Below are 10,980 nucleotides of genomic sequence, written 5' to 3' on the forward strand. Positions count from 1 at the left end.
ATCCACGCGGATCCCACTATACCGCATGTCTTTAGGCGCTGCTACGGCCGAGAAGCCTGACCCGCTCAAGGTTGGCCCAGAATTCGGGACGCTTGCCGGTCCGCCACCAAGGCGAGATCTGATTGGTCAACAATCTGGACCCAACAGCCAATCATGACCCAGTATTGGCCAAATGCCGGTTGCCAATGGCGCATCCAGAACGCGTCAGAAATTCCAGAAAGTTATAACCGCTTACGCTATATATAAGAAGCGCGGTACAACTGTTCTTGATTTCGTTTTGGGCGTTAATAGACCTTGTGCACCTTTGGTGGTTATTTTGACGTGAACGCTAGCTTGTGAGGCTCAGACCGAGAACTAAGCTGAGGAAAATACCGTTACTACATGAAGAAAGAGAGATTCCACCTCCTGGGTCTTCGAACTTCACCAGTGTTTTCCGTCATTCTTCAAGCTCCTGATTATCCGGTATTTGGCCTGCCTGAAGAGAGATTCCACCTCCTGGGTCTTCGAACTTCACCAGTGTTTTCCGTCATTCTTCAAACTCCTGATTATCCGGTGAAGGGCCTGTCTTCAAGCTCCTGATTATCCGGTATTTGAAGGGCCTGCCTGCGCAATCATAGTCGTTAGTTTCTGGTATAGCCTTTCTAACAGCAATAAGGTCTGCTGATCTCGACGAAACGCATGGCTGGAACAAACAGTTATGAGAGCTGAGAACATAGCTTCTTTCACCCGTTCCCACTCAACCTCCAAGCAATCTTCGTCATTCCCATGACCAGGTGTTTCCAGTAGCTTTCTAGCCTGGTCAGCCCGATGCGCTCGAGGTACTGAAACTTATCAAAGCCGATGAATGGAACTGCTCCGCTTTGGCACGCGCAATGCTGATGGCAAGAAGAGTGATAACAGGGCTCGCACAGTGGCTTGATCAGAGTCAAGTTGCGTACCCCAGAAGGCAATACAACCCCCAACTGAGGTTCTCCATCGGTAACTGATAACCGCATGGTCCAATTATGTCTACGACTGTCTTGTGGTAGGGGCCTCCATGTAACTGGGTGTGAAATTTTGTGTTGAAAGTTTGTACTGGCTAGAAACAGACGATGGTCTGAACACAGCTGAAGAAGCCGCTGCCCATTATCCCTACGCTCAGCGTCGACTCCAAATCTGCCACCCAGCTGCTTCTTCCGGACTTAGTTGTCCAACATGGGTATGCATGTCACTCGCCAAGATTACTGTATCCGTCCCTCTTGCCAACTGAAGCAGTCGTGACAGATCTTGATAAAACTCGTCCTCAGTCTCAGAACTGCAGTGTGTTGGGCTGTATGCTGAAGCGACGAATAAACACCGTTTACCGTATCGAGCCGGGTTATTCTTAATTGAGCCAGACAACCGCACAGCGCACAGGTAAGTGTTCACCGGGATTCAGTCCAGTAAGGCGTTTTCAGCCTTGGTACTGAGTACAACACTCACACCGTAGATACCACGAGCCATTGCGTTAGGATCACCAGGTACATACATACCTGAGATCGTCCTAAGCAGCTTGAGGAGTATGACCGAAGTGAGGTCTTTTATGCGTGTTTTGGAGACACAACATATATCTATAGAGAAGAAAAGCAAGGTTTCAACCAGAAATAGCTATTGTACAATTCGACATAACGTCAGGACATTAAAGACCGCAATGTGAATCAGATCTTTTGAGGCTAGTAAGTAATTACTTTGGTTTATTCTGGGCAAAGGTCTAGATACGGAGTAGTGGCTAGGGGACTAATAGATGGGTTGGTTGCACTACATGGTACGTCGGGTGAGGAGGCAGTGTAGGAGAAGGCCGGTGAGCGAAGAGGTGCAAGGACAAATAATATTTCCAGGTTGCTCAGGCCGAAGAATGGGGTTTAGTTGAATTACCCCACCTTGAGCCTTTGACTCAAAAGTCTGACCCATGAGGCAGTGGGAGGGTGCGGGGTTTTATTCAGGGACCCTGCCTGGAGCCAATGACTAAAGAGTCTGACCCACTTGGCTTCAGGGTCAGGCTGGCCTGGTCAGAGGGCGCGGGGGGTAAGGTATCACTATCTCATTCCTAGGACAGCTGCACATAGCAGGTACCTTTTGAGCGGTACTAGACCCTTTCTTTTAATGAGTATTTCAACCGTATTGAATAATGCGCCGGCGATCGCCGTTGGGTGATCAGAGTGTACAGATTTTAAGGCCAACTTTTTCCAACCTGTCATTCCTCGGGGGAAGGCAGCACAGCTGCTTCCATGAATATGGACATGCTGGTCACCTGGGGGGAACGCCTTACTGTCTTCACACTCCAATCGCAGAGGACAGTGCGACTTTACATCCAGAACGCCTCGCAACGCGATTACTCGCGGTACGGGGGCTCGCTGTTCTTCATCGGGCTGCTCCCCGTTGGCTTTGCTAGTATGCTTGGAACTTCAGGAACTGAGTTCCAGTCAATATAGCCAGAGAGATGGCCCAAGTGATTAGAGCGCGAACTTACTGACCGGAAAGTCCGTGTTTCGAATCCGACTTCTGCTTCTCGACTTCCCTGTATGGGTTCTGGCAACCTGGCAGTATCCCAACCCTCGTACAACCTTCGGGTGGTAGACAGTTAGGCACTGGAAGGGTGCTACAGCAGAACGATTTTTTTCAGTATAGCCCGCGGGATCATTGCATCAAAGAAGTCCGACCACCACAACAAGGTGACAGCTTTAGGTCGGGACCAAACTTGGAAGCGTATCAGGGTTTACGAACAGTTCTCCTGTTTTTCACCGTACCAGTCAGAATGCGACGAGGCTTCTCCGTTTCTCTATTTCTGTTCTAAGTCGATGATACTCTGCACAATCTGTTGGTAGAGCAGCTTGATGAATGTAGAAATTCGTCCTAGCGGGAAAGCCCTTGTGCATGTCACTTAACCTATCACTACTACCCAGGAGACGCCGAATTTCCTGAATAACTTGACAGTTGATGCCTTACGAAAGTGCGCTGCACGACGTGAAATGGGAGGTCCCAACAGGGGCAGAAATGATGCGAAGTTTGAATGTGCGAAGGCACCAGGCTCGAATAGGTCATGCCCCTCAAGGCAAGCGATGAATCACTTATGACCACACGTGAAGTTTGTTGTGGACTGTTTTGAACTCCTTGTTTCTATCCAATTGTTGAGCGATGGTTAGGTAACCCCCTGCCTAGACCAACGGGGCATCGGCTTTGCAATCTTAGCGTTCGCCAGTATTATGGTGCACAGATTGGTCACTTACCTTTGGGACCAGCCTAAGATTCGCTTTGAGTGAGGATGCATCGACCACGTTTTTACCTTGCAGCAGATGTCCGAACACCGGCACAGCCACCGACAGCCAATAGTAGCTGTTTTCTACTAATGGCTACCTCGAATTCTGGTGGTTGTCAAATACTGTGGCAGTTTGTCGACCAAGGGTGCCCTATCTGAATTCTGGTGCCTTCTAAGGACACTGTAAGCTAAATTGTACGGGTTTACGACAAGCTGTCACCCGAGCTCATGACTTTCGTTAGTTTTAGGCTGAGCTGCCGACTATTATCCACGTTTTCCAACTTCCGTTACTGATGTTTCATGGGAATCTTCGCTGCCTGCCCGCAAATTGAAGTGTATAAGGCGCTCTACGACTTCTGCCTTACACGTCAAATGATCTGGTGGCGTTTTTCTTCCGTGGCTAGATCCACCGGCAATACGTATCATTGCGGTTTGCGTGATTAATTTGGTTGCAGGTTAGCCGGGATCAAGCCCAAACATCATGTTTGCTAATTAGCCGACCTATGTGGTAGATACATCTACCCAACTCTTGATTGCGTATATGTAATATATGTATACATATGCAGTTTTTAAGAGAAATGGAGTTTTCTCTCTACTACACTTTATTTGCCTAATCGTTTTCAGCGCACGTTTTGGCACCAACTACCATAGAATGGCCATATCGGGGGAAGAAAGTCCGGTAACGCGAAACCCCCCCTCCGGAATCCATGCCAGAAAGAAACGCTGCGGACATCCATTAGGAAGCATGCACAAACAACACCATTCCCATGCTCCTCGCATTTCGAGGGCAGATGTCACTCCTGAATTGGAACAGTCATCGATATGTGAGTCGCCGTAAGTCAAGCTGATTTTTAGTTGTTTGTTCTAGAGCAGATTTGAGGTGATATATTTCCCTACTTTGATGAGTAACCCTAATATGTCGCACTTCGAGGGCACACTAGTTAGCAGTTCTTGAATTCTCGCCAGTTTTAGCGATGTCATTTGTTTTCGCAAACGAAACCCTCAGCCTAGTTAGTGAGGTAACTCAGTGCGATCTTACTGACCGAACTATCCGTAGTTTGGACCCGATCCAGGCATCTCGACTGCTTCTGTGTAGGCTTGGGCAACCTAGCAGAATCCCAACCTTCGTGCTTACATCCGATGCCATGGCAGCTAGGCGCTAAAACGTCGATAAATTATATGACGGATGTATGATTGATACTCACCTTTCAACCAAGTTTTCCTACGCTAGTCCAAACCGGCCCGGTGATGATGTGTTTTCCTTATGACAGCTCCCTCTTGATACTCCCTGAGAGAAACCATCCTTTTGAGGGGAAAGTTTTTGGCCAATCACCATGCCGAAAGTCAGATCCCCATTAAGAAATGCTGATGGCTACACAGCAATATATTAAACGAAACTGCCTATCGTTTTGACCACCAGAAATGACTTTGATCCCGAGACAGATTATTAAGGTTACGGATAACCGGAACCATATAGACGGGAACTTTGTCATCCACAGCTCCGAAGTCACTCCAGCGTAACATGGCATGTCAAATTACTAATCCGCATAATTCTTCTCAACTGTCAGAACTACTTACTTGATGTCGATGAGACTCTTACCAATCCTAACACATTAATGATTGTGCGCGGTCTGGGATACTGTCAGAGCGATCACACTTACACAGGAGAACGATTAGGGTCGCCAATCAAAGGCTTTGGCTCAAAATCCTGACCGCTAGGCAGCGGGTGGGCGCTGGCATACTACTGCAGTAGTACAGGGTTTTTAGGAACAAGTCGCCGTGTCTGCTCCAACTCACAACCTGGAGGACCAGGAGACTGTTCGTCCGACCTGTATCCACTGCCCAGCCGGATATAGAAACTCTGCCTGTATCCCAGTGAAACGTCCTCAGTGAATTACACGCCGCTGCACGGCGACAAAGTCTCTTTGAAGTGGATCGACTTTCTTTCTAGTATCTTTGACTCACATTATATTAGTAGTCATATCGACGATGATTCACAGTATATGAGTCGCCTTGTAGAGCCGTACTTCCCTGTGTATGGAGAATTATAGAGTAACGGAAATGTGTCCGTGGTCCGATATTCACCTTCAAAGGTCAAATTTACCAACAGTTTTAACTTTTCCAAGGGTTCCTCTGATTCTTTCGTTGTAGCCATTGTTCACGGCACAACTAGGGCTTCAGGTGCTGACCAATTTTGAGCCTCTTAAGAGTTTCAAAATTTGTCAGCACCTGAAGTGGGGGCGAGATGACCCAAGTGGTTAGAGCGCGAATTTACTGACCGGAAGGTCCGTGGTTCGAATCCGACCTCCGCCACTCGACTTCCCCTGTCTAGGCTTGGGCGACCCAGTATCCCAGCCCTCGTGCTTCCTTCGGGTAGCATGGCAGCTAGGCACTGGAAGGGTGCTACAGCTGAACGCTCTTAAGAGTTTGGCGAAGAGATGTTGAAGTTACGTTCATTACGATGTAGTTGTCCAGCCCCCTACCTAAATCTACCACCATGATATGGTGGTCTGGCTAGAGTGCTTCAATGCTTCCGCAGTCTACACTGGCTGGAACTTTGTTCGACAAGGTGCAACCATGCCAGGAAGGCCAAAGGGGGGATTCAGACCAAGAGGAGGGAGACCCGTATTAAAAATTTTCGTGCTTCGAGGTGGTATGGAGGTAACGCCGTACTGTCCTCTGTGATAGGATTGTTAAAGCCAGTATAAACAATGCCAGAATAAACGTTGGCATCACGTTACCTGGAGGCCACCAACTACAAACCAGCCGTGGACTCAGTTGGTCCACGTGACCATCAGCCACCGATGGAGAGCCACAACTCAAGACTGCCGTTCCTTCTGGGGCACACCACTTAATTCCAATCGCGCCATGGTGCGTGTATGCCTGACAGTTCGTTCCCCTCTAGGCCCTCGCAAGTAAGCAAGAAGCACACCAATCTGCCATATTCGAAGGACTACCATACCTCATCAGTATCGATCTGAGCTAGGACAACAACTTTTCACAGCCAACCAATGGTGTGCTGTTAGCATGTTGATGAAGCATGGCAAAATGTGAAAGGAGCTATGCTACTTCATTACCGTCTTTCCAACTTCTCCGATTCGACCACAAGACCACTGGATGTCGTCGAGAACGCTATCCATGATTGATGCCAGGAAATTCATACCAGCAGGCAATGAGTACGACGGCGCACGCAAATCCCTCAAATACCAAACAGTAAAGGACGTAAGGAAAGACTGATAGCTCTAGTAAACATGGAAAACTCGGGACATGGAGAAGGCTTTCGTTGCCGGAAACGGCCGTGCCCTGTATCAATTGATACGACCAACTTACGGCAGTGAAGTATCAGTGCCAACACTGATGTTGCTGTCTTTGATGACGATGACGATGATGACCACCTTGCCCTAGGAAAGCAACTGTCACCAAAACGATAAGTGAAAAGGTGGAAAGGTGGGTCGAACACTTCCAATAAAAGATTAGCTGGCCTCCTGCAACAGCCTGTGGAGATAGTGGTCGAATGGAATGTAAACCTTTATCGCCTGCCGGAAGAAATAAAGTACGAAATATCTGTACTGAAACGTGAAAAAGCACTAGGACCGGACGGTCTGTATCCAACCCTCTTCAAAGAAGGCACAGAATCCCTGGTGACCCATCTAAAAAAGCTCATTGATACGATATGGAACGAAGAGAAAGTGCTCATGGAATGGGGAATGTCGACATTCATTCCTATCTTCAAAAAGGATACGCGGACTTTGTGTGAAACCACCGTGGTATCGAAGGTGCTCTCTGATTTTATCCTTCGAAGGTTGGCTGAACACAGGGAGAGACAGATCTGTGAAAACGAAGCTGGGCTCCGTTCTGCAGGAGGATGCACCGATCACATCTTCACCCTCCGACAAGTTCTGGAACAGACACACTGCTTCCGGCAACCAACAATGATTGTCTTCCTTGACTTGAAAGCTGCCTTTGACTCTGTGGATCGTCAAGCACTATGGTAGTATCTGTGGAGCAGGAGCTCCCCCGTAAATTGGTGCTGCACGCCAGTCCTCGTAGAAGTGTGAAGGTTTAGGCGAAGCTCTAGCCTGAAGTCATCACATCAAGTAGTATCAGACGGGGCTGTCCTTTTTCACCATTCATCTTCAACTTCGGCATCGATGCGATCATGGAAGACACTATCAGCCACTAATGCCTGGAGGCTCAAAGTGCTCCTAGAGCGTTCTCTCACAGATATAGGGTATGCAGATGACATAGCTCTTCTTGAATCTGACGCTGTGGTAATGCAAACCATATTAAGTAATCTAAATAATTCTGCCCTACGAAACCACTGTGCTTGCGTTCTGAATTCTCGTTTCTGAGACACAGCACACATCGATGCCAAAGGAGTCCAGTGTGAGTGTAAGAGCAGCTCGTTGTCCTGCTTGCTTCAGATTGCGGACATTGAGGGTGACCAGATAGACTGGGTGTCAAAGCTTGAAAATTGATTTGGAGATACCTGAGAATGTCGGTGCCATGTGACGAGCAGATGTTGCGCGCAAAACTGATGCATGACGAACGGAGTTATTAGTCCTCAGTGCTGGGTTTATAAGAGGACAGTTACTAACAGGGTGGGGAGAGGAAGAGGAAAAAAAGGATGTGAAAGAGAAAGAAGGGAGGCGTCAGCAGTTGCCCGTTTTCGCTTACCCGCCTTGCTGTATGCAGGAAGTAAGGCGACTCGGCTGATGGCACTACGCGACGGCCGATGTGGTATGAGAGCATCGTTAGTTTCAAGCGTCATGGTAGGACATGGGCTGGGATACTGTTAGGGCGCCCACATCTAGACAGGAGGACGATTAGGGTCCTCAGCCAAAGCCGTTGGCCCAAAAGCCTAGACGCAAGGTAGCGGTGTTTGGCAGGGAATGCGAATGCACTACCATTTTCTCGGAACCAGGCGCCACATGTTCCAACTCCCAATCTGGAGGGCCAGGAGACTGTGTTTGTCAGACTAGCCATTGACCAACCTGGTATGAGACACTCTGAGGGTCGCGAGGATACCCACAATAGCCCAATGGGTCGCTGGGGTGCGCAAACCGTCACACCACGGTAATGTCCAGTCTCTTCATGATGGTGTCAGCCCGCACTCGACCTAAATAAAAAGAAGGGCGATCAATCGACGAGATGGCTTGAAGACGCTGTATAATTAGAGTTGTGGTTAGTGTTGTTTTTTTTCTAGTGTCTTAGTGAGGTGGAAAGTAGTTAACAATATTTACCTGAATTCGCGTAATGTTGAAAGCACAAAATCCGTTCTGTCTGATAGTAAACGAAGTTCACATGGTTGTCATATTACTGGTTTAGATTATCAGAACACGTCTGCTTATACTGAGTCGGGCATCCACTTGACAGCTCTTGGTGCTCTTGTAGGAAAGTCTCCTTTCTATCTTACATTGATAAGTTCATTGGGCAGTATGGCTGTCTCACGTCAATCTCTGGAGGATTTCCGACGTATATCTTAGAATTTGAGAATGTTCGAAGATCCAAATCCTTTCTTCAAGACCGGTGAAAAAGATGACGACCACAAAATGGAAATATGTTATCAATAGTTTGTGAAAATGTCTGTTACTGAATCACAGACACTTCTCCGTATCGGACTAAGTTTTATGGCTGTTCTGAGTTCGCTAGTGTCGCTTTGGCTCGTAAAGAACTTGTGTTCTCCTAATCCCCACCGTTTGTGGGGTATTTACTTCACAACGGTTTTTCTGATGTTTAGCACTCCATGACAGTGGACGTAACAGTTTTAGTAATAGTTATTAGTAGTAGTAGTGGTTCGGCACATTTTCGATACATGACTGCCGTGCAACCCGAAGGAAGCATGGGGACTGAGATCCACCAAATTGCCAAACATCGGGTGGAAGAAATCGAGAAATTAGTACTGGGTTTGGAAGATAACCTCACAGTTTAACAACCCAGCTCCCGTGACAGGCTCACTTAACCACTCTGCTTTCTCGATAGGTTTTTCAATTTTTAAAGATGAACTTTTCCACACTCGACAAATGTAGCTGTCTTCAGTAGTACAATCGCTTCGTAAGCGCCGTGTTGGATACTAACGGGTCACATGGTGGACGAAGTTAATTTAGCGAGTCGGATCGGTTGAACAGAACTGTTGACATCCAGTTCTAATAGTTCTTAATGATGTCGCAACGTTGCTGTATTAATCCACGTGACATTCCAACCTGTAACGGACTGTCGATCTGGTTCTTTGGCCTACCTTCGGGCTCCTGTCTAACGTTCTCACCCTAGGGCTTAGGCCTCGCTCCAAATTCATTTTTCCCCCAGAAAGTGATGGCTCTCGATCCGAGGAGGCCTGGCTCAAATTCATCCCTGACTTATTGATCGCTGCGGTCCTAGTCGCGATGATTGGGGAACTGAGAAAATTTTTTATTATCCTTCTACAGATTTAATTATCCTCTATATAGTCGGTCTAGAAATTCAAGCCTGCGACCAGGCCTTATACATGTTTCTAGTCGAACGTTTGGTATGTTTTTGCAAATTTATTCGTGTACTTGTTACCCTATTTGACAGGTTTCATTGGGCGCTATTCAAAACTATTGGTAAAATGATCGTAATCTTCCCATATAGGGTTTTAAACTTTGGCTGCAATGAATCCCGACTGTCTGTTACGAAATCTGTTCAATACAAGAGTTTTTTCTAGTCTGACACAAGGCTTTGAATTTAAATTACTTACAAAACTTAGTCTGTGACCAGACAGTTATTGAACTTTAGTTTTCAACACTTCGCATCATATATACACCACATTTTCTCGTTTACGTTATTCTCTTCTAGCCCAAAAGCTTCGGCAAAACGGTCCAAAAACAAAAGGAGCGATACAAACCACAAGGTCGACAAGGCTCATGCTAAGAGGGCTAAGCAAGATGCATCGTTCGATGACCTCTTAGATGTATCTAGCAGATCCGGTACCAGTGAAGGAGAAGAAGAAGACATTCCAAACGTAGTTCGAGATCGGGCGTAAGTCACAATCGCCTGATCTTATAGATGTACAAATGATATTTTCTTCATTGACCCACAACTTCTTACCAGTGTCGAACTGAAGGTAACACATGCGAGGGTACAGTATGTTCACAGCTCTGTACATAAGCAACAAACCTTCGCTGGGCCACGCTGCCAAGAAAAAGAACTATCCAACTTGTTACTGACAGCGAGTAATGCCACGTCCAACAAAGCTATCAGCTGCATGAAAAGAAAATTATGGTGAACACTGGCTGCGAAGGTTCAATGTTCTTTAATGACTTGTGAGTTCTTGCTTAGTCCAAATCGAGACGCCTCTGAAGCAATGATCGGTCACTGAAGTAGTTTCAGAATGACACCAAAGAACCAACATGCGTCTCCACAACAGGAGTTCAGTCGGCATTACACAGCGGCGTTTTTGTCAGGAGAATTTCGGGACTGATTAGACGACCGTCTAATACTCCTTTATTTGTCACACTATCTTCATGACTGCTTTGCGTAAGGTGCGACCATATTTCGTTCTCTGATCCATTTTGAACGCGCCTAATTTCCTCCTGGGCTTCTGTCCCATGGTGGGACGCCTTGACGAGTCTTACAATTTATTGTGTTCTGCCATATCACACTGTAATGCGGCCAACTCATACTTCCGTTTCGCCATGCTCTTGTCTTGGGTCATTCAAGAAGGCGGCGTAAGGTAAGCGGAATACGCT

The 10,980-nt window shown here is 47.1% G+C and overlaps 1 protein-coding gene across 1 annotated transcript in view; it reads left to right on the plus strand.

Moving 5' to 3' along the window:
- T265_07210 (hypothetical protein) overlaps positions 1 to 10,980 on the plus strand; it is a gene marked incomplete at both ends in the record, with an annotated part of 26,380 nt that overhangs the window by 4,351 nt on the left and 11,049 nt on the right. The window contains 2 exons of the mRNA XM_009172666.1: positions 3,899 to 4,108; positions 10,088 to 10,270. Of these exons, the coding sequence (XP_009170930.1) occupies positions 3,899 to 4,108; positions 10,088 to 10,270 (393 nt within the window). The remainder of the gene's footprint in view (positions 1 to 3,898; positions 4,109 to 10,087; positions 10,271 to 10,980) is intronic.

Source organism: Opisthorchis viverrini, assembly GCF_000715545.1.
Source record: "Opisthorchis viverrini unplaced genomic scaffold opera_v5_162, whole genome shotgun sequence".
Classification (NCBI taxonomy): Eukaryota; Metazoa; Platyhelminthes; class Trematoda; order Opisthorchiida; family Opisthorchiidae; genus Opisthorchis; species Opisthorchis viverrini.